Source organism: Poecile atricapillus, chromosome 1 (assembly GCF_030490865.1).
Source record: "Poecile atricapillus isolate bPoeAtr1 chromosome 1, bPoeAtr1.hap1, whole genome shotgun sequence".
Taxonomy (NCBI): domain Eukaryota; kingdom Metazoa; phylum Chordata; class Aves; order Passeriformes; family Paridae; genus Poecile; species Poecile atricapillus.
Window position 1 is genome coordinate 129,226,576 of NC_081249.1, and position 24,736 is coordinate 129,251,311.

The window sequence follows — 24,736 nt, forward strand, 5'->3', positions numbered from 1 at the left end:
TCAGTTTACAATCAATGGAATAATGGACCTCAGTAACTGAGAGGGTTTCATGCTATGGTTTCCACATCATGAGCAGAAGGATTTTTTATGGGATGCAAAGACTGAGTGCGCTGAAGCATGGTGGTAGATGGAAGTAAATAATTGTTACAATGCATTTTCTTTTTGTGTCTCCTTTTTTTCTGTTTGTTGTGTTTGTTCTTCAACAGATTGAAAACATAGATGCATGCCTGAGTTTCTTGGCTGCTAAGGGGATTAACATCCAGGGGCTGTCAGCAGAAGGTGAGTCTTCTGGTTGTTTAAGATTTCATGTTAAATGAGGAATCTGAATTACTACCTGTGATTGCAAGTAGAACATGGAGTGTAATGGAAGATTAATAAGGTCAATTTAAACTTCTGACAATCTTCTGTTTTTCCCCTATTCAGTGTGAAAGGTAGATAAAATACGTATCTAATTTCTACACACCTGACTTGTAAAAATAATCAATGAAACCAAATTAGAATTCAGTCATTTCTTTACTACTTTGTTTAAAACCAGAAATTTCTTATCTCAGTTCTATAATTTGCACATTGATCGGTGTATATTTTACAGATATAAGTGAACTACTGTCAGTTGTTTGCCTTTTCAGAAAAAAAATTACTTCCTTTTTCTTAAATTATTCTCTTACAGGAACAACGATCTTACTTTCTTCTCATTTTAAAGATTTTTCTTGTTTCCAAGTGCGCAAAACAATCAAATCCAAATGTTTGGAGCAAAAGCAAAAGCAACAAAAACCCCCAAAACAACAACAAAAAAAAGAGAAGATATTTTGATCTCTAATTAAACACTCTGCTTTTGAAGAGCATCAGAATTTTTCTGAGACAAAACTAGGTTTACTCTGTTCCTTTATGCCAGGCTGTATGGTACCTGTTGGCTCAGAAGCTGTTCAGCTATTATCTTATTATGAGATCAAACAGATTTCTGTCATCCTCAGCACCAGCTTTCACTTGTATTTTCATTTAAATATGCTGGAAAAGCAGTTGGGTTCAGTAGCTGAATATATTATATGACAACTCACAGTGCTTTACAGAACAAATAATTGAATGTATGGCAATAGGTGAGGCTTCAAAGTTATATTAGATGACTGAGTCTCTTCACAAACTTAGTTTGGAGGAGAAGACTGCAGCAAAATAGCAGATATTTAGTATACATTGTTCTAATTTGAATATACCACATCTAGCAGAAGAGGAGGCTGAATGATAGATGTATTCTTAGGCTGGATTAGAACAGCAATAACAATTATTTTGTTTCAAAGAGAGGCTTTACTACAGTCCACCTGAGTTCTGCCAGCATTATATGCCTCACTTGCTCAGTTATAATCAGAAGGATTCTCATATCAAGAAAAGAAAGCATGAGCTAAACCTTCAAACAGCAGAAAATTTGTTTGCCAGGAAATGATTAAAAAGAAAATGCAGCTGATTTGGTTGTAAAAGCCAATTTTGACCTTAGGATGGAAATATTGTAAAAAAGCATTTCACATTATTTACCTGCCTTGATAGAAAGTAAAATCTAAGTAAAACAGCAGATCAGTGATGAGAAAACTGCCTGGGTGTACAGAGTTGGCAGCGTGGTATTGCTCATGCTGGGGAAGGGACAACGTGATTAATGCTCATGGCTCTCCTGCCAAGTCACAAGTCAGGCCCAGCAGGTTCCGTGTTATCCTATGGCTTCACTGATTTGGGATTTCTGCCTTTCTTTTACACTATCTAGGAATTAGTTATTAAGTCACACAGAGGCTAAGAAGGGACCAGTAATGTTTGCTGCCAGCGTATAAATGAGAGCATTTACTGGCTCCAGCACTAACATTGAAGGAAGAAAGTGACAACTAGAGAGGGGGACGGAATTAATACATTTTTATAAAATAAGTTAAAAGACTTGAATGCAACAGTAATTTTCTCTTTTTAGTTGATCCAGCACTGTGCTGAGGAATACAGAATAATTTAAAGTGAGGAATTTTGTTACCAAACAAGCCAGTGTTTCTGTGCAAGATGCCAAGACTTGCTAGGTCAACTGCAAATAACTTTATTTACTTCACTGGCAGATCCTCATCTAGGAGGAAGGAAAAGGTTGTGATTGTTTCCAAATGGGAATAATCACTGAAGTCTCCTGGGTTTGTTAAGAGCACGTATTTTTCAATAGTGTAGCTTCAGTGTGGAGGGAAGTTAATAATTCAAAACTGAAATTTGGATGACTCCTGAATGTTGAAATAATTTTGGGCTGCAGGTGTCATATCCTTCCAGTGTTGAAAAATCCTGCTTTGATATGTGCATGCCACTTAACACAGTCTATTTTGATGGATTTATGCATTGGAGCTACTGAGCATCTGCTATCACTGATGATGACTGTGCTGTGCTAGAGGATTCCCTTCCCCAGAAACGTACAGGCAAAGAGGCATCCACTTATCAAAGATTCTTAAATATCTAAAGTCTCCATTTGTAGTTACTAGAGAAAACTATGGAGAACTGGAGACCTCTTTTCACTTCTTGCTGCAAATTTTTATTGTTCATTCTTTGAACTGTCTTTCCATACCCCTGCTTTCAGACTTGTTTTAGACTCCTGGAATTGCGGCTGCCCAGCAGAGCTTGCTCTCCTTCACACAATATCTACTTGCTCTCAAGATATTGATGATATTGGAGGACATAAATGTGCAGTAGAAACTCAAATTGATATCACAGATAAGCAGCTGCACATCTTTTGGATAACAGATGAGCTGGATAATGATCAGCTGAACACATGGAACAGGGATATAGGGGAAACAAGCACCAACAGGGATATCCCAGGATGGAAATCAGCAAAGAGTGGATTTATGGGGTTTCCTTTGAAAACCAAATTCCAGTTTCCTTGCAAGTGTCTGGAGTGTTTGTTTCCAATATCCAGGACAGTAATTTTTGGCCCCACATTTTGAATGGGTGGGTGATGTCCTTATCTGAGTCAATATAAATACCATGGACTGGAGAGGAGTTGAAGCAGGAAGCATTTGAGACTCTGCTGATGTGCGGAGTACTGTGAGGCTGAAGTACTCTTTGAAATAGTCCTTTTGTATGAAGTGCAGGGTAGAACTGCCAGAATTACCTCAGTTTTGAAGATAAAAGAAACAGAGGTACCTCTGAAAGTCCAGTTTAAAATGTTTGTTTCAAATCCAGAGGGAAAGAGACTGCTTTAACTCTTTAAAAGTATTCTTCGTTTGATTATTTGGTCAAAAGCAGGTTGCTCTTCTGATAAATTCAGCAGGCAGCCATAGAAATCAACAAATTATAGGTGGGTTACTGTTATAATTGCTTCTCACTTCACATAGAAATCAGTTTCCAGTTGCATATAGCTTTTCTAAATTTAAACAAGCAGGATCATGGTAATTTCTTTTATCTTCTGGCCTGTATTTGTGCAGTTAAGCTTCCCAGTGCCTCTGGATCTGTTTAGTTATGCTTCAACCTGTGATTAAATGCTACTTTGCTTACAGTTCCCATGAGTAATTTGAGTTCTTTACTGGAGATAAGGAAATTCTTTTTACTGTATTCTGCTGTATTTTGTCTGACCGACTTCCATCCCTGTCCTCCCAAGCTAAACACAGATTATTAAGGAGAACCTGCAGATTAGAGAAGGAACCTGCCTGGTGCACTGAAAGAAGGCTGGGTTTGTGCATGGCACTGCATGGGAGCAGGAATGGGCTGGGAGAAGGGGAAACAGGCAGGATTAATTGGGATCCCACTGTTCAGGAACAGACTAAAATTGTCCAAAAAAACAAAGGAAGAATGAAAATGGCTGCTGAAGGGCCCTGGGAATGATAATCCTTTAAACAAGAGAATGGAGGGTCAGTGGTGGGAGAGAGCACTGATGGAGGAGCCAGGCTGTGGGTGAAAATGGAGTCAAGAAGTATGAGAGGAAAGGAATATCCTGGGTCTGGGTGGTGACCAGGGCTGCTTAGAGAAGGTCTAATATTCTCGAAATATGTCAGCATGGATTGAGACAAATTTCAGAAAGAAAGTAAATTATATTAGTGGCTAGGAAGGGAAAGTAGATTGAGGTGCAGGTAGATAAGGAGACCAAAGCTGGAAGCTGGTACTAAAAGGGGAAACAACACTTTTAAACCTTGAGCCTCAGATCTGCTGGGTAAAGTGCTTAGGATTAGGAGCAGAAGCTTCTTTATACAGCAAAGATGAGCAATGTGAGCAGAAATGTGTCTGGGAGAGGGAGTAAAGGATGGAGTGAGGTCCATCACAAACTCAGAGAAACTTTTCAGCCCGAACTGGAAACAAAGGAAAATTCTGGTTCCTTCCTTCCTTCCTTCCTTCCTTCCTTCCTTCCTTCCTTCCTTCCTTCCTTCCTTCCTTCCTTCCTTCCTTCCTTCCTTCCTTCCTTCCTTCCTTCCTTCCTTCCTTCCTTCCTTCCTTCCTTCCTTCCTTCCTTCCTTCCTTCCTTCCTTCCTTCCTTCCTTCCTTCCTTCCTTCCTTCCTTCCTTCCTTCCTTCCTTCCTTCCTTCCTTCCTTCCTTCCTTCCTTCCTTCCTTCCTTCCTTCCTTCCTTCCTTCCTTCCTTCCTTCCTTCCTTCCTTCCTTCCTTCCTTCCTTCCTTCCTTCCTTCCTTCCTTCCTTCCTTCCTTCCTTCCTTCCTTCCTTCCTTCCTTCCTTCCTTCCTTCCTTCCTTCCTTCCTTCCTTCCTTCCTTCCTTCCTTCCTTCCTTCCTTCCTTCCTTCCTTCCTTCCTTCCTTCCTTCCTTCCTTCCTTCCTTCCTTCCTTCCTTCCTTCCTTCCTTCCTCCCTTCCTCCCTTCCTCCCTTCCTCCCTTCCTCCCTTCCTCCCTTCCTTCCCTCCCTCCCTCCCTCCCTCCTTCCTTCCTTCCCTCCTTCCCCAACAGTCAGCTCTTTCTTCAACACAGGCAAAACTTCAGCTGCTTGACGTAGCTTTTTTCATTCACTTCTTTATTTTAGGAATTTAAACATGCTAAGTTATTAAGTCACAGCACATTAAGGTTATGTGCAAGGATAAATTTCCCCTCTTGTGTATTTATTATGATAGCAGTGGTTAAGTGCATGATCTGATATACCTCTTCATCTTTGTATTTCTGTTTGCTTTTACATTTTTGCATTTGATATTGCATAGAAGAGCTGAATGACATTCAGGAATGGAAAAGTTTATGCATTGACTATGAAGCTGTCTTTGGGTACACTGGGTGCCCATCAGCTTGTGATAGTATCAAAGATGGTAATTATCTGTTTGAATACAGCTATGTCACCCAATAACCATATTTTCTAGTGCAAAACTTGCATCAAATTTTCTTAGTGGAAACAATTATTCTGATATTCCAGAAATACATGTGAGAACGGAGTGGTTTTCTCCTTGTGCAAGTTTAGAACTGAGAAATCATTTACAGTGTGATGTCCTTAATACAATTGTTGTTGTGGGGGTTCTGTTTTGGGGTTTTTAGCTATGTTAGTTTAAAGGAAAGATTTAAAGAGACTTGCTTTTTAAGCACACTGGCATTAACACAGACTACATCAGAAATATGAGATATTGCTCAGTCATCAAAGGGCAGAGATTATTTGTTTGTTATTGGTGCTCACTGGCAATCAACTATAGTGCCAATTAGATGTGCAGAAAGAAACTAAAGGATATCCCAAAGGAACTCAGTTCAAACAGTGTTCAGGGGATGCAGTGGCTGACGTGCTGCACTGTCAGAGAAAAAGTACCCACTGAATGGCTGACAAGTCACTTCTTAATTTTGTCTTACAGAAATCAGGAATGGGAATCTAAAGGCCATCCTGGGCCTCTTCTTCAGCCTGTCTCGGTACAAGCAGCAGCAGCAGCAGCAGCAGCCCCAGCACCATCCGTCCCAGCAAGCAGGGCCTCCATCCCAGTGCCAGGTGGGCGTCCCTCAGCAGCAGGTACCAGCTCTGCTCCAGACTCCGTGCCAACAGCCCCCACAAGCTGTGCAGCATCAGTTCAAAGCACAACCAGAAATGCAGTCCAGGTGGGGAAATCTCCTTAAAGTTGGGGTTATCTTCTTTTTCTTTTTTTTTTTTTTTTTCCTTCACGTTGCAGGTCTTAAAAAGCCAAAGAAACTCCTTTATTTAGTTCTGCTCTAGAATAAAGTATGTTGGGAATGGAATGCTGCATAACAATTGACTTCAAGCCTTTGGAAATCGAAACGTGTGTTTAAATACATTCTCAGTGCTGGAAATCTGGAGCCCAATGAGTGTAACACCCTTGCTAGACCAAGTAACCACAGGATTGTAGAAGGATGTTTTTCTCACTATTGCTTTTGCTTCTTTCTACTCACAAAGCATGTTTTCCTTACTCTCAAAACATTGTTTCCCTTAGAAAACATACATTTTAAACCAGCTTTAGTTCTCAGATTACAAGAGTCTCAGTCCTCACTAAGAAATGGAAGGGTTACCTTCCATTGTGGAGAAGGGTTACTCTGACAGTGGTAAAAGAAATAGAGCTCATAACGCCTGGTGGGAATCAAAATCAAATCTAGTCTTTTTGGTAAAAAGTAATATGCTGCTGGCTTTGCATGAAAAATAGCTTTCATAGTTGGTGTTGGCACTCCTAGATCAGAGTACAGATGAATAGAAAGGGGTTTTGTTCCTTGAATGTCTTTAATACTAGGAGTGCTCCGCCCAGGTTGGAATAAAAGCAGTTTTCTGAGGCAGTACCACAGTAAATGTATGTGCAGCATTCTACTGGTCTGACCCTTGCACTTCTAAAACAGGGAGGGTTTAGTGGGGATAAAAAGCAGAATTAAAAGCAGAAATAATATTTACACAATTACTAAAGGATGAAGGCTTTTTGTTTTTACATATCTCACCTTGAGCCTTGTTTGTGTTAATACACCTTGAGGTGAATGCTGGCTTAAGTGCTGCCTTATGAAGTTTATAAACAGTTTAACTGAAGCCTTCCAAGTGAGACTACTCAAAGGTTATTTAGGATTGGCTTTTATGTCTTTCTTCACAAATTACGTGCATTCAGGTGTAAGCAATAGTTTCGTATAATTGAAAAATGTTGTGTTCCTACAGCATGTGTAAATAATTACTATAAAATTATAATATAAAAATACTATAAAATACTATACAATACTATAAAATTACTATAAAATTATTACTATAAAATTACTATAATTACTATAAAATTACTATAAAATAAAGATGCATTTGAAGATATTTCTGCAGCTTTTCTGTCAAACATGCAGAGATGCTGAATACTGTTTTGCTATTTTTAGTCCATTCTGTAGATTGGCCTGGGTTTCAAATAATCGCAAAATAGATATATCCTGAAGATCTTCAATGTCATGTTTTCTTAGTATGTACTAAAGTCAAATTGCTCAGATTTCACAGAAAATACGTATAATAAAGGAACAAGAAAGAAAAGAGGAATACAGTTGGGGGTTGCATGCAGATTTGCATGTTCATTACTCTGTAAAAACTAATTAATTTCAGACTGTAGTGGTTTTAACTTTAAGTCATACTTGGGCAAGAAGCTTTATATTCCTGTGAAATTCATAAAAAAACCCTTTTCTCCCTAAAACCAGTTCAGTGGCTTTAAAAAAAAAAGTTTCTTTGTTCAATGTTCTCTTCCGCTTTTTCTTTCCTGTCACAGTGCATCTCCCAGGGACTCATCTCAAAGCAAAATCATCCGATTCACTCTTGGTCAGAAAAGGTCTTCTAGGTTAGCATTTCTTCATCTTCTGCAAAGCATGAATAATCCTTTTGCAATATTTCTGGGTGCATGTTTAGGGCTCCTGTCAAAAATAGTTTGTAACTAAGCCTTTACAAACAGCTGAAATTGGAAAGTTCGAGATGAATTTAAATTTTTTCTCTTTTTTTTTTTTTTTGAGGTGTGGAATGCATTTTGGCCCTCAAGGAAATAATTTGATTTTCTTGTTCTTAGGAGCTTTTGCTTTTGAGAACAAAACATGGTTCTGGGAGTTCTCACCCCACTATATTAATTATATTTTGATCTGCATTATTAAATTCATAGAATCATAGGATATTTTGGGTTAGAAGTGACCTTAAAGATCATCCAGTTCTATCCCCCATCTGAGCTGCATCAGGCTAGTGTCTCAGCTAGTGAGGAGAGTGTTGTGTGCATGATGTGAGAACAGCACTGTGTGGCTTTTGCTCATCAGAGCCACTGCTCACCCCAGTGCTCTCACACTCAGCACCTGTAATCTGCTTGGAAGTAAATCAGAGGTATTTCAGTCCATTTTTTCCCTGTATCCCAGCATGACTTGCATGCCAGCTTATCTGTCCATCTCATCTCAGTGATCGTAAGGGTTGCTGTGGTTATTAATCTAGTTAATAATCTTGTTATTTTACTATTATGTTTAAATGTTTGACTAGAATATAGTTTTATATTGCTAAATTATACCATACCATTTTTTCTGAGCTTTGGAACTATAGTTTATGATTTTTATTTGGTTTGTATAGGTTGTTTTATCTGCTGTATAGTTTAGATCTCCCACATCTTATTTCTTATATGCTAACAGTGAATCTCTGCAGAATAATCCCTGTTTTCATGTTCTTCCTTGATCATAATTATGGCTTGACAGCTCATATTTGCTTAACAGAGGTGCTGAGGAGTAATAAAAGTGTTCTCCAAGCACAGTATCATCTCTCTAAATAGCAAGAACTAAGAAGTGTCTCCCTGAACCTGATATTTTTCCTTAGATTTCACAGGCACTGCTGTGAAGTATCTTGATCTAATACCAAAAGCAGGGGCTTAAAAACAGTTGGTTAAACTACAGTGGGGGAAAAAAAATTAAGAGAAAGGATGTCTTCAAGAGCACTTTTAGCATGTTGATTTTTTATTCTTGATATGTTTTTATTGAGAGTGACAATACTGACGCAGATAGAAAATTTATCACTCCTTAAGTGGTCACATGTTTTGACGAACTTTGTTTACTTTAAAATGTGTCAGCTTTGCAAAACCTGTGTGGATATGTATGGGGAGCCTTTTCTTATCCATCAGTACAGGAAGATTGTCCCTTCCCTACTGCTGGAAAACTCCCCTCCCATACTGAGGCCCTCGTAGCCTGGGGTGGGTGCCCCATACTCAGTGTTTCAAAACTGGGTGACAACTTTGGGCTGAGGTACCTTGTAGAAAATCTAGCTTGTTTCCTGTCAAACAAAATGACTTTTCGTGGACTTCTTTGTCTTGGTGACTTTCTCAAAAAGTTTTATTTGTCTCTGGTTACCCTCAGCTTCTTCCCCTGTGGTCTCCTCTACAGTGGATGAGGCCTCTCTGGGGTTTTCTCATGGGCCCTTTGCAGCAATGATGAGTATGGACAACTTTTTAGCACTTCCCAGTGCTGGAAAAAGCTGGATAATTTGAGAGACTGGTCTAAAAGTCAACCTCAGAACCATGATGTGCTATGGTGGTTTAAGTTAGTCAATTAATTTTTTGGTTTGTATTTGAATGATGCCCTCATGTCTTAGACTCTTTTGAGCTTTGAAAGCATGTGCATGCAGCTGCTGACATTTTGGCTTTTTATTCATGTTTTTTTTCAAATTTTCTATTTCTCCACTAGTCATGAATAAATCAGTTTATTTAGGAAGCCCTGCCAGGTTCCTTCCTGGCTTCTCTTCCTTCTCTCAGGGGCATAATGGTGATTTGGTCAGTTGCATCCCCACTCTCTCTGACAACTGGGACTTCCTTTTACCTTACTATTGACAAAGTTATTCAAATAGATTTTTGTATTTTATATAAAGAAACTTTAAAAGGATTCTGTGTGTGAATGTTTGCTTTGAAGTGTTCCGAGATGTGATGCCAGTGGCTTTCCTGATTCTGTCAGGCTTTTTAGAGAAGTTTTCCACCTGCCTTTTTGCCTCAAAAGCATAAAAGCTTGTCTATTTACTCCAGAATAACTACATTTTTTTCCTAGTTAAATCAGCTAAATCTGGTAAATACAGGCTATGTTAAGAAAATGCTGGAAGAGACAGATGCCCAGTTTAAACTGGAGGCTTATACCAGCTCACTGATAATGTGGTTACTCTAGGAGAGGGTGTTGAAGCTTTGAGTGATTTATATAGGCTAAAATAATTAAACCAAGTTAAAAGTCGTGGTAGGCTTGGCTGCTGATCTTTGTAGTTGTCAGGGCAGAGATGTGATGTGCTTCTCTACAAGGGGGAAGGCAGTCAAGTTCCATCTCATAGTTATTTCTGAAGTATGGGTAGCAGGTGGGCAGCATGTGATGAAGTGTCCAGCAGTCTGGCTTAAGACAATGAGTTAAGGCAGTAGTGCCTCACTTAGTCTTAACCTTTTGCTGGCAGTATTGCTCCACTGAATTTACCTGCAGCTATTTCTGATTCACCAGACTTATGTCAGGTGACTGTTAATTTTGTGTCAGGGCTTTTTTTCTGAATTTTATTTTTCTGAATTGTAAAACAATTCAGACTGTAGCTTGTTTGAAATACATTTTTCATCTAAAATGATTCTTTGATTTGTTCTTACAGAAGTGGAAAGACACAAGCCTGTACTTGTGCTGTTGATCCTTTTATTTTCAGCTTATGCATGGTATCCCATAGTTTCTTGCCCAGAGTGCTTTTTACCTATATTTAAACATGCTGTAAATTCTCCACCAGGCTTCCAGGTCCCACCACGAGGGTGTCCACTGCAGGCAGCGAGGCCAAAGCTCGTGGTTCCATCAGTGCCAACAACCGACGCAGCCAGAGTTTTAACAACTATGACAAATCTAAGCCTGGACTTCTCCCTCCAACCCCAACAAACAGCAATGACAAAGGTAAGCGCTTAATAATTTGGATTTTTCTTAATAGTGGCTTCATTTGGAAAAAATTGGATTTTCTATTAGTCTCCAGAAGCTGTAAGACTGTCTCAAAGTTGTGTGTTATAAACATGACATCTACAATCCAAAAGCCAGCTGTCTTTGAAAAAAGTATAGTCCTCCTTTAATATATCTGAACTTGTGACTTGCTGGCTTAAGGGTACATCCAAAAAATAACTTTAAAAAGTCCTGGCACTGGTGAACCATGTTTTTTCATTTTGCTTCAAGCAAGGGGGAATGAATTAATGATAAAATAAGGCATTTTGATGAGTAGTTTGACAAGAATGAAAAATGACCTCTAAAGATTTCTGCTAAGTTTTTATAGGATAAATGTACCATTTGCTTTTATTTCCATCACTCTTATGGAAGATCTTCTAAGATACAAAATTACACAATTTCAGTCTAACTTCAGGAATCATCTAATGTTGTGTTTGAAGACAGGAACATGTTGTGTTTTATAGATGTTGCAGTGAAATGATGTCTGTGGCAATGCATCAGAAACACTCAGAGCTATGCTGTGTGTGAAGTGGAGCTTTTTTAAATGACATTTACTGACTTTGTGTCCATTCACTAGTTTAGTAAGCTGACAGCATTCATTAACTTGAGCTTGTAGCTCTGAGTGGGGCTGGGGGGATGTGGCTGGTGAGAACTGAACGCATCTCTCCAGTCCAGCATGGTCAAATTGTCGTCGCGGGCTGGCGGCAAATTCCACATCCCTAAAGTCATTCTGCTGACAAAGAGGGGCCAACATTGTACTTCAGCACAGGCTCCCTGCAGTGACTTAACAGTTGCAGCCTTCAGGCTCAAGTCTCCTTGCTGGCTGTGCAGAAGTTCTGATAACTGTAATGAGCATTTTGCTCCAGGGAAGAGCACTAGTCTGGGTCAGGTTCTCTGTGGTTCTCATGCTTGGCTCTTTCCAGGAAACTCTGGTCTTCCTTCTCTAGAAATTGTTTTCCTAGGACTGTGTCAGTAGGTTTTTTAGCACCCTGGTGCTTCAGAATAAAAAAATAAAATTCACCTCTGTATAATATAATTATTATAATTATATTAAAGATTAATGTATTAGCATAATAAGCTAATAATTTAGCAGTATTCTACCTTGGTAAATCCATGCATACTCTTTTAGAAGGTGCAATGTGTAAACAGTAATGATTTAGCTGTAACATCAGCATGAAATAGTTGTCTGTATATCTGAATTAGGTCTGGCTTTCAGTTCAAAGAACAAGCTGACAGGTTTTAGTGTGAGCAGTAGAAACCTTGTTTTCCTGTGTAATATCTCTCCAGTCTCTTTCTTTGTCCTTCTTGTGAATATTCTTCTGCTTATGTCCCATAAGCCCTGGACTGGGGAGAGGTGGGGTGGGATTTGTCTTGTCCTGCAGCATGGGCTGGTTGGCTGGATGATCCCTACTCCATATGGGATGTGTGATGTTATGCTGCATGGAAGAGAGGACTTCCAGCCATTTTAGCTTTTACTCAGTTTACCAAGATTACTAAATAAGGAAAGTAATGCACTGGTTTTAGTCTTCAAAAAAGAAGAAGAAAGAAAAAATTCTTTATCCATACAGAGAAATCACAATAATTTGTCAACTAACTTAAATATCAAATGCTTTTAGATAGTAAGCCCTGGAAATCCTCATTCCTAGCTGTAATTCATCTCGTGAGAAGATAAACTGGTAGTTGAAAAAGCACAAGATGAACTGCTTCCTACAAATATTACAAAATGACTGAAGGAAACAAGGCTGGTTCTTAGGCTGGAAATTTACATAAGTTGCATTAGCTACTTGGAATTTTGTTCTGGTCAAAATTTCCAGTCATAAATGACAGTCTTTTTAAAAAAACCAAAAAAAAAACCCCAAAAACGTATGTAAAGTTGAACTTTTCTTAAAAGTATAATCATGACACAAAGTTGGTCTGCATCCATGAGAAACAAAAGCAATTGGTCTGACAAATTTTTAGCTTATTTTGAAGTTAATTGTAACATTGCCAGGCAAAGTTTATTGTCAAAGTGCTAAGACAATTCAGGTTTTCTGACCTGTATCCTGTGTTTTGCCTAAGAAAATGAGACTTACATGACTGTGCTTTGTGCCAGGCTTGGTAAGTTTTCATCTCTTTACCCAGTGCCTGCAACGTTGTGTGTGTTTGAGGAAAGAAATGGGAGAAAAAAAAAATCAGCCTCTTTTGGTGTGATTGGTCACTGTGATAGAAGGTGGCCTTCAGTGTTTGAAAGTTTGAATCATTTCTTACAAAAAGTGGGTTGTAATTTTTAGCTTTTATTAATCTGTGGCCTTTCCCTCTGAATGCAAACTGTCTTGTTAGTCAGTCGTCTGTGTCTTGTGGCGATGAAAGTGCATTAATTGAAATAGAATGCATCAGAAAGGAAGAGGACAGCAAATGAAGCATGGAAGAACAGCCAGCTACTAGGAAATAAATAACCTAGATTTTTTAAAAGATTCTATAAATCAGTTACTGATGACATCACTGATTTTGTAGGAATCCTGGGGAAAGGATTTGTGTAATATCAAAAATGATTGCACCATTGCAGAAACATAAGGGGTTCTTGGTGAGTTGCACTTGTTTGATGTGAGGTACACATGTGCTCTTAGCAAAGGAACATATAAAGAGATTCAAATCTTCTCTTTCCCACAGCTGACATTGTGTCCTCAGTATTTTTTTTTTCTCTCAGTCTCCACATGCTGTCTGACTCCACTCTCAACATATAGAGAAGTGTTCTTCAGTAAGGATGACTCAGACACCTGGTTCAGTCCTATGGGCACCTTCTTTGAGGTTAGGGCCTGATAGCATTAACTTGCTTTTTGAAGTTAGAGCCTCAGTTTGTATATAAAATTCCCCTTTTATGAGGAATTTACGTAAACTCACAGGAATTTCAGGACCCTCATTCCTCACATCATAAAATGATAGCACACTATAGTATGGTTTTTTATTTATTGTCACAGTGATTAGCCATTTATAATTGCAGTTATGTTCCACACAGTGTATTTTTATATGTGTAATTGATGTTGCAGGGTTTTATTAAAGAAAAATGCCATTGAAGTCTTAATTGCATTTTTGTTTTGTGGGGAAATAAGCACTTAGGCTTGTGGGATTTGGGGTTTTTTATGTCATCCTAATCCCTTCATACAACTGGAGCCTTTTAGTTATCTTCTGAATTATCAGAATTACTTAGCCCATGCTTATGTAGGAATAGCTTTGGTTTACTTCCTTGTCCTTTAATATCCTTGAACACCACAGGTCTACTATGGCATGGAAAGCATCAGACATTTCCCACAGTCACTACGGAGCTCATATAAGTTATCAAAAATTTTTCTAAGGAATGTAGAGAGTCAAATGAACATTGTCTTTCTATGCCTATGTGCAGTTAGTAGTTACCTTGAGGCTCCACAATACCATGTTCTTCTAATTTCTAATGGGATCACCAGATAAAATATAGTGAAAATTTGATTTGCATATACAATTTAGAATACATAAACCTACTTTTTATCCATGGCAAGGAGGAGCAGAGCTGTGTCCTAGGTAGTATCAAGAATGAAACTTAAATATATTGAAATATACAACTTCAGTAAAGACTTGGATACAGTAGGTTTTCTCATGAGTTTATGTCAGTGTTTTGCTTGCACAGAGTGGAGAGTCTCTTGAAACATGCTCTGAAAGCAGCCTGCAGTTCTGCAAAATGGTGGGAATGGTTTTTACTAGCTCTGAACACCCTCATATACCCACTGTCTTCACTGTTCTTCAGGCACTCATTTTGCATTTTGCAGTCTCAAAAGTCTGATAGTGTTGTCTGAGAATATTCTGCTTATTATTTGTGTCAAGTCTATAAAATCAATGAAGTTATGAAGCTGTAAGAGACATCGACTTAATAAGCCACCTTCACCATGTTGATGGTGTGATACAGTACTGTGACAGGCTTACATGCTTTCTTTTTATTTTTTTCTTCTACTTTGTTCCTAGTATTTTATTTAAAATAATCCTACAGAGGGCAGTAGACGTTTGTGGGAAAAATTACACTTTTCTTGTGGATTGAATGTCAGGGAAGTATTACCAAACTTTGCCCATTTCTGCTTGAGATCAAAGGAGATGTTTATTACTCGGATTTGTAAAGAAGGCAGGTTGATGTCAGGCTGCTCTTAGTGTCAGAAAAAGGAGAAAACCCAAGAATACATGCATACAGGTTCAGACAGTGAGGTGAAATAAATGACTGTTTCAATGGCAGTGTCCATATGGGCAGGAGAGTAAGGAAAGTGTGTGTTCCTCTCCTGCTTATTTTATTTTATTTTATTGATTTGATTTGATTTCTTTCAAATTTTGAGTAAACCCCTTTAACTTGGAACACTGTATGTATTGAAAAACTGTCTTTTAATATGTAAACGGTAGTCATGTTCACAAGGATATGTGATGACAGTTCAAAGTGCACACATTTCTTTAGGGGAAATCCTAAAGCCTGGAAATAGGAATGAAATTTTTCATTATGAGAAGAATAAAACAATTGAGAAGTTTGTCCAGAGAAGAGGTCAGATTTCACTTGCTTGACAGTATTTAGGACTTGCCCCATAATACCTCATCTCAGGTTATCCAGGCTATTCCCATCTGCTTTCAGGTGAAGGTGGGAAGGAATATCTCCAGAGGGTTCTTGTGACCTAGAGTGTTACCATGTTTTGATGCCCATAAATATTATTTCCTTTTAAATTTTTTGTTAAGTGTAAACTACTTAAATAAGAAGAAATACTAAGATGTTTTGAAGAACAGTTAAGGAATTTCTTTCCTTTTAACTTTTAAACTTCGTGTTATCAAAATTGGACTGACTACCGTCAGTAAAATGTTAGTAAGGAAATGTCACCCCACTGTAGTGAGCAAACTGGTGTACAGTTACACATGCCACATGTGTGCTAAAAATGTGTGCACTCTATATGTAGGCAGTTATATTTATTAGGTTCAAGAGGGCAGGGCATCAAGTTCAAGGGCACGGTTCAATGGCAGAGTTTTAGCAGGAAAGGCTCTTCAGAGTTAAATCAGTATCTTCATGTCAGCTTTACTAGGAAATCCATATTTATATCTTTAAATGCCCTCTTGAGAAAGAGTAGAAAATCCTGGATTTTGGAATTTCTACTCCTGATGATAAAAATCTTTCATATTCAATCCTGTATTGATATAAAAATGCATGACAATACACTCACGTGCCTTGTTTCTATGTGATACTGGGCTTGTCTTGAACTCAGTACTGCTTAAGGAAATTTAAAAATGGCAGATTTGGATTATGTCAAACCCTCAGATTCAATTTAAAAAGGCTACTTCAGCAGCCGAGAGGAAAAATTCGCATCTTCATGTGGAACAAGGTGAGAAATGTGCATAAGGAAATCAAAACTGAGTTCTTGTGGGTAATGTCTTAAAGGCTAATATATTCAGTTTTTTTTTCAAATGGGCTTTGAAACAGAGGGGTGCTGATAAAACTGGAAGAGCTCTGCATAAATAGAGCTTTGAAAAATCTCCTTTGCAGTTTGGTAGTTAAAGGGTTAATTTATGTTCTTTGTCTAAAAGAAAGGTTATAAGATTCCCTTATTACCTACAAGATACCTGTAGACACATTTATAGTAGTAACAATTGTTCCTTATCTCAATATATAGTGTGTGGGTATCCATTTCTCAGAAATTTGATAGTAGCCCAATTAAGACCACAGATGGGATTGAAATTTTAAGAATGAGGGTGTTTAGCCATTGGAAGAGATTAAATCAGACATAATGAGTAAAAATCTAATATTTGCCCATAGCTGGTGTTCAGACAGAGGTTTCAGTTTTGGCTCAGAAATTACTGAGCCCTTTTGTCTTTAAGATCAACATAGATGATCTGGAAAGTTTTCCTGAAAGAAAAATCTTTCATTTAAGCACATTAAAATGGAGGCCAAGTCTTCTTTGGTAGCTTTATGTAAAATGAGACGAAATATTTGACATTCTGAATGATTGGATTTGGCTCCTGCACCAAGTAAAGGATAATCAAGTGGCATTGCACAAACTTTCTTGTTGGAAACGTTCTGTTTAACCTCATGCAGTTTTTCCACTCCAAATAAATTAATAATTATAAAGAGAGACAAAACCCAGGCTTTTGCCTTTTCACCCAGTAATAGTGTAAGAACTACAAAACCCAGAAGTGATGAGAAAAGAGCTTTGGGACTTACAAAGCATGATAGAAATTTGTCTTAGGGCATTTAATTTTTTTATACCCATTTATGAAAGCATTCAGCCTGAATGGGAAAGAGAAGGCTTTTTATGGCTTCAGGTGCACGGATAGTTATCAGGATAGTTGCCACAGGGAGCTGGGATGTTGGATGCAATTCCTGTGGTGTGGAGTCAGCTGACCTAGTGCTGCCAAAAGGTCACTGGGATGGCTGAACAGACTTTACAGTGGGCTGTTTGACAAGGGCAGCTTGTGACAGGATGTGGGAGAATGGCTTTAAACTGACAGAGGGTGGGTTTAGATTAGATATTAGAAAGAAATTTTTTACTGTGAGGCTGGTGAGGCACTGGCAAAGGTTTTCCTGTGGCTGTCCCATCCCTGGAAGGGTTCAAGGCCAGGCTGAATGGGGGGCTTGGAGCAAACTGGCCTAGGGGGAGGTGTGGCAGGGAGGTTGGAACTGGATGAGTTTTCAGGTCCCTTCCAACCCAAACCAGCCACTGTCCTATGATTCTGTTATTACATAACAGTTGTTACAATAAGTCTTATATTTTGAATTACATCTTTTACTAATCTGGACTGGCTAGTACTGAAGTGTTCAGGCACTTGGTGTCTTGTAGAAGGGAGAGTTCATACAAACCCCCAAAATCAGTGCTCCCTGCTGAGTGAGTCATTGCAGGATCCTGTGGCACACAGATAAGACATACATGTGAAATTTTAAGCCTGGTGTCTTAACCCATGTTTTCTGTAGGCTGAGGATTTCCGGCTGAGGACTCTCTTGCACTAAAGTTGATAATGAAAAGGCATTGACCCTTTTGGTACCAACTGCCAGGTCATCACTGAACCTCTTTTTAGCTGTGCCAGTGGATTGGTGCTGAGCCCAGCTCTGCTGCTGGGAAGGCTAGGGGAGAGGTGGGGTGAAGAAGGTTTTGGAAACCAGGACCAGCAGAAAGATCTCAACAATTCACTTGAGACTAGCAAAAATAAGTAGAGTTCCTGAGATTAAAAGATCCCTCTGTTTATGGGTGAACAGTATATGGATGTCAGAAAGATGGGAAGTGATTTTACAGAATGAAACATCTAACATTTACTTTTGAAATTATGACTTGATAAGACTGTGCAAAATTCACTATGATTAAAAGGATTGCAAAAGTGGAAAAGATTTTATATTTTTAAAGAGGCATAAGTCCATCAAATATAAAACTAGTTTGCCCACCCTTCCAAATTTTCTGCTGGGAAATAAATGTGATTGTCTCAACAGCATGAAAATATGATAATTACTTAAATTTCAGTCATCTGACCATGTAAAAATGTACCAGTGCTTCATTTAGGTCAGACATGAAGCAAGCATCATATTCTGCTTAGTGTTTAGGGTGCTGCCTCTGTGTTGTCATTTAAGAGATGCTCTGGTTTTATTGACCGAGTGTTTTCCCTGTAAGTGTGACAGATGTAAAATAAATTTACAGAATTTGTCCCATTAAATCCATTACCAGAGTAATGGGTGTTTTCTATTGTATTGCTGCGTGCACAACAAAACACAGATGCTGGAGTAACCCTATCCAGTTTTCTAAATATAATAAACATTGAAGGTATTTACCAAATACTCAGGGTGATTAATTTTACCTTGAATATAGTACAGTGATCACGAATTTGATGATGCAAGAATGAAAATGGAAACACAGAGAGAAAGGAAGGCCCATGAGGTAATCTGAAATATCTGCTGAGGAACCTGGTACTTTCTTTTGTTGAGACATAACTTTGAAGTGCAGATATGGCTCCTGGCACAGTTTAAAGAACTGTGCTTAAAATTTTAACCAGTTTGCAGCTTACACTATATATTTGTACTGGCCTTTGTAAAGAACATGGGAAGTCTGTGCTCCAGCTCTGAAGGAAAATCAACTATAACTATATAGAAAACACCTATACCTGACAGGTGTTCACAAGTCTGTTCTGAAATGCCTTGTGACAGGAACTTTACCATCTCTTAAACTGTATGCCTTACAGTGGTCATTTGGTCCTAAAAGTAGCTCTTAAAACATATAAAGCCATTCTGTGTGGCTAAAAATAAGGCATATTTTTGCTCTTCCTTCATCTTTGTCCTGTTTATAAGTCTTCATATATTTGATGGCTTAAAATGTCTCCTTCAGCCTTTTCTCTTATAGACTAAGCAACTACCACTACTCCGTCCTTTTTCTTATATGTTCCTTGTGATAAATCTCTTTAATGTGATAAATGTCTTTAATGTGATAAATCTCTTTTACGTCTTGATGATCTCTACTGGCCTCTTTCTAGTCTCTCTTTTAGACAGGTGCTGGAGCTGGATACATCATTCCACCTCATGCCTTATTTTGCTGCTGAACAGCATGGAGTAGTTAAGTTCTTTGTCTTCTATCCTATGATTCTCCAAACCTCTGATTCTATATGTGTGTTGGAGGTTAGGTGTCCTTCCTTTAATTCTGGCTCACCTGTGGAATTTTTACCCATCAGTGGCCGGGAAAACCTGAATGCTGGTGCTTAATGAGTGCTTGAGAAACACAAAGAGGTCCGCTGGTCTCAGGGGGGAAGGGGGGCAAGGAAAAAGGGAGGGTGGGGGCAGCTAGTGCTGGCTGGTTTCTTCAGCTTCAGAGCAGAACAGTCGCTGGGAGTTGTTGCAGCTTGGAGAAGGGGATTTGCCATCACCCAAATGGAGCTGCTGCTTCTGCTTCTTCTTCATTCTTCGTTGGTGGCCTTGCACCCCCTGTTCTGCTGGGACGTGTGGCAGTGCCAGGCACCACTGCTGAGCTGCTGATCCACCTCAGCCACCAGCCCAGGATCTCAGCTCATCCCTGCTGTTCCAGCTGAGTGTTCCTCAGAGCCCTGCAGGAGCACCGGGACTGACTGCCCGAGGGGTTTGTGAAAACAAAGCCTCTCCTCCATCCCTTCCTGTGAGAAGGCTGTCACGGGGTCCCTGGTTCTGTTTTGTTGTTAACGTTATTGTTGTTTGTTTGCCTTGTTATAAATACGAGTAAAGAACTGTTATTCCTATCCCCAGATCTCTGCCTGAGAGCCCCTTGATTTCAGAATTATAATAATTTGGAGGGAGGGGTCTACATTTTCATTCCGAGGGAGGCTCCTGCCCTCGCTAGCAGACACCTGTCTCCTAAACCAAGACAGTGTGATACTCCTAAAGCATTTCTGAATGGCATTTGCTTTCCCTTAGTGCCACATTATGAAGTGTGCAGCTGCATTCTTCTGCAGCTCCTATTGCTGCAGTGCAGTTGCACAGCTGATGGTTTGACCTTTTAAATTTAGGCATTCACTTTCTTCTTTCTCAGCACACACCTCTTCAGTCAGCCTCAGTGCATAAAATCTTACTGACTCAAGTTTCTATCTCAAATTTATCAAATGTATTAATGCCAAGAAATTCCCCAGACATAGGCTCCTGCCTTGAGTCAGAAGGTGACCCCTACAAGAGTCATTAGTGTCAAACAAAATACTCATCTTTGGCCAGCTGAGGTATATGTATATCTTTGCAGCCTTTCACTTTTCTAATCAAATGTGCTTTTGAAAGATTGGCTCATCCTAGTAAACCCTCAATGACATATTTATGCTGGATGTGTTCCCATCAAACAGCTTAAATACTGTCAGGAAATAGCAAGCAGCATGGCATGTTTATAGGACAAGTTATGAGTATGCAGTGAATCATATTTTTGCTTGATTTTGCAACTGTTCATCTGGCTGAATCTGGCATTTAAAAATATGTCCTCTTCTACCTATACAAAGCCTGGCTGAAGGCTTAATTATGGCTGAAGTGGAGCTTTACAAGACCACAGGACTTCGAACATAGTTGGTATAAGCTTTAGAAATAAATGAAACAAGCCAAAAATGTATTTAAACAAAGTTTCAGAAAAAAATACCCCAAAAATATTAGCCAGTGACATGTTCATAACAGTACAGTTCAGGAGGATAAAAATCCCGAGTTTTGAAGTAAGATTTAACTTTGAGAAGCAGTTCTTGCCCAGTGTATATCTGCATAGCTGTGTTGGCGGTGGTGGAACCATGTTAATTTATACCAGCCGAAGATCTGGTCCAGCATTTCATGGTCTTTGCAGTGTTATATGTTTCTACATGTTTCCTTTTAAAATAAATATTTACAATTTCTCATAAATTTATTGCTGGGAAACAGCCATGGAAACAAAGGTTCACTGTTAAATCATGGGAAAGCAAAGAGCAGTGGTGCTACATCCCAGGATTCCCCAAGTGCCGGCATGTTTCTACCACATCTATAGAAGCCCCTTCTCCTGGCGTAGCGGCATTGTTCAGCCTCCGTGGCCCTTCAATTTGTGGCTTCTCTACTGAGCCTTTTGCCTGTTCCTCATCCATAACCAAATATTTCTGAAGAATCTGTGACTGGCACCAGAGAACTGAAAGGAAGAAGACCCCACCATAGATTGTAGTATGTGTGTCAATTTGTTTTGATATAAATGGACAGTATTTCCTGACTGCAATTCTCAGACCACTCAGAATTTTCATGGTGCCTATTTCATACAACCTGCAGGAGAGATGTGTCAGAGAAAGGCTGCTTACTGTACGTATTGTCCACTCCAGTTAAGTGTAAAGTCTAATGAAAAACTCCATAACCGCTTCCTGCCTGGAACTCATTAATGCTTTTGAATAAGTCTGTTATGAGAAATCTTGGGGGATCAGACTGTACAAATAGTGAGAAGGAAATGGAGAAGAATGAACAAGAATGGTATTTGTCTAGTATAAAATGGAAAGTGCTACTTGTTTTGAATGGCACAGTAAACTTGGTTTCATTATTTTTATGATCATCTAACTGGTATGTGGTCAGTAGAGGTCCCTCCAGCCTTTCTTAGGCATTCATGTCGACAGCATTTTGAATTTTACAGTAACTAAACAAACACAACGAGGAATTCAAATGTCTTAGTTGGTTATGGTGAGACAATGAGAAAAGGGGCTGCCTGTGCTCCAGTTTTATTTCCCCTCACCTCAGCAAAAATGCTGAGTCTCGGCTAAGTGAACTAGCCAACAGCAGAACCGTTGTTCCATGTGCTGGAGCTCTGTGTGAATGGAGGCAGCTTTACAAAAACATGGAAGTTGAGTTTCTGATATATCCACGGGCTTTGGTGAGGGTTTTCAGAGATAGAACACATTTCTGTGAATGTGTGGAACTGCTGTTGAAGTTACAAAGTTTACAACACTGGGATTGAAGAAGCAGATGTGATGGAAGGAAAGAAAAATACCACAGAGTAAAGGTAATTTTTGTGTTGTGTTACATTAAATTTAATCACCGTTAAAGGGAAAATGAGTAGGCAGAAGCTGAAGGAAACAATTCTGCTCAGTTAGAAAGGGTCCTGAGCAACCTGGTCTAGTGGAAGGTGCTCCTGCCCAGGGCAGGGAGATGATCTTTAAGGTCTCTTCCAACTATGGTTTCAGCTATAATTCTAAGATTTTATCCTCTGCAAAGCAAAAATGTTCCCTATTCAGGCTTTTCTCAGTTTATACAGAACCTACCTATCGGGCAATTTCTGCTTTAAAAACTAATTTCTGTTGAGTTTTTTTGTGGTCCAGAATAGAAGAGAGAACAGAAAGCTTCAGCTATCCTGTGGGTGGAGGCCATACCCACCCCAAGCTGATAGCTCAGCTAGTGTCTTCCTGCCAGCTGCAGCTCTCCCAGTGTTACAATGAAAATTGAAATGGAAATTTTTGTTGGCCACAAGAGTTGTGCTTATTTTGAGGAGGGACTGTGTGCTAGATCACTTGTGTTCTGCTCTACCTGCTCATGGTTTGGATTATGGAAAGATTGGGATTTTTATATTCATCTCCTGGTAGGAATGCAGACATTTCAATACTTACAGGGTTTGATAAATGATCATTGAAGAAGAGAACAGCTCAGCTAAAAAGTTCTTCTCTGTAGGACTTTATGTATAGTGCTTGAAGGAGAGTCTTCTGGTGGGTGGATGGGAGGGGTCAAGATTCACCATTTATTCTTCTAGATGGGAAATGATGAAGCTGCCACAGCAGTTTCTGCAGTTCTGATACTCTAATGTCATAGAGCAGAGCTGCTTTTATTTCCTACATTAGAATCTCATTGTGGATTTGCTTTTAAATCTAATCTATAGAGTGGACTAAAATATATTTCTCTACATAAGAACTTACATTTCCCATATCTGTGAAATAAAAAATAAAAGTTTGTTCATTCAAAAATGGGTAAAAATGCTGTTAAGTTCTTGACCCTCTTAAGGAGAGTAACTATGAGAACGTCCTTTATCTGTGTGTTGCCTTTCATGCTTGTAATGATGGATTTTGAAAGTTTTCACTTTTAGCAAATCAAAACTTACTTAGAGTGAACATGACAAATGATGGGAAATTGCATATTTTTTTTTCCTGACCTAATTATAAGCTCTCAAAAACTTCTGTGGAAGAATTAAATCATAAGCCTTCAGATTCTTTTTTTTCTTCTTCAAAAATGGGTGGGTTTGCAGATGCAGTTCAGTCTTTGCAGGAGCAGCTGAAATCAGATTTACCCATGCTACAGTGTGTACTGGCATTGTAACTGGACCACCAACATCTTTTTTAACAGGAGCATTAGGAACAAAATAGATTTCATGCCAAGATTTGACTTTGAAAAGAGGAAAGTGATCGTTATTTATTGTAGACTGGCTTGGATTTGAAAACATTTCTTTTATAGTCAGTTTTAGTTAATGCAGGTTGCTGAAGAAAGAAAATACCTCCCTCACAAAGGAACACATGGGAAATAATAAGCTTATTAATTGAATGCATGAAACCTGCTCCCCTTTTCATGAAAGAAGGGCCTATGCTATGTTGAATAAAACTTTCCCCTTTGCATACTGATGTGTTCTCCACAAATTGATGTTGCTGCTTCATTAGGAAACCTGGCATTTGAAACTGCATGCTGGCAGTAGAACTCCTTTTGCTTACCTGTGGACCTGATTTTCTGAGTCTGAGAGAGTTTTCATCCTGTCAGTGAAAAATTCTCTTCCCAAGAGAAAGTTTCTTGAGGAAGTTTTTCTCACAAGGAATATTTTTATAAATAGTTCAAGGTTCTCAAAACAATATCGTACAGCTGTGTTGAGTGTGTTTTCCCTTGTTCCACCAATGGGACTAGAGAGGTGTTGTTCCCTTTACCAATCATGTTAAACCTGTATTGGAACACCTTATTAAAAGGGCTGAAAGTTCCAAAATAAAAATCTCTTCTGATGATCCTCTTTCTGCTGCTGCATTGAATCCACGCTTCTTATTTCGTGTCCAACAGCAACACTTAACAAACTTGGCCAGAGGAGTAAAAGAGCCAGCACTTGTTTGTAAGGAAGAAATGGAGAATCTGAAAACCTGGCGTTTTCGTAAGCTGGGGCAATTTTTCATGAGAGTGTTTTAGGGTGAACCTTTTATTTCTTGCAGTAACTGTGCATGGTGCAATGTAATAAATCACTTGAGTATGTTCAATTTCCAGTTTCACCGTATTTGACCCAAGTACAAATCAAAATCCACCATAGTTATGTCAGAAAGTACCTTATTTCCTTTCCCAAAGTGTTCCAGCTTAACTGTAGACTTTGTGAATATTTTTCATTCATTACAAGTGCATATCATCCAGTATTAATAGAATGCACTTTGTAGAAAATGTTAAGTAGACACTCTGAAAATTACTGTTGCAATATATTATATTTTTTTTATTGTCACAGTCATAGTATTGTCCTAATTCTGGTTTCTCTGACATGTCT

The 24,736-nt window shown here is 38.8% G+C and overlaps 1 protein-coding gene across 2 annotated transcripts in view; it reads left to right on the forward strand.

Moving 5' to 3' along the window:
• Positions 1–24,736, forward strand: part of NAV2 (neuron navigator 2) — a 209,604-nt gene that overhangs the window by 75,997 nt on the left and 108,871 nt on the right. The window contains exons 4-7 of one of the 2 annotated variants that reach the window (XM_058848472.1): positions 207–279; positions 5,762–5,999; positions 7,628–7,696; positions 10,612–10,769. In XM_058848472.1, coding sequence (XP_058704455.1) covers positions 207–279; positions 5,762–5,999; positions 7,628–7,696; positions 10,612–10,769 — 538 coding nt within the window. The remainder of the gene's footprint in view (positions 1–206; positions 280–5,761; positions 6,000–7,627; positions 7,697–10,611; positions 10,770–24,736) is intronic. The other variant, XM_058848480.1, reaches the window with a different exon arrangement.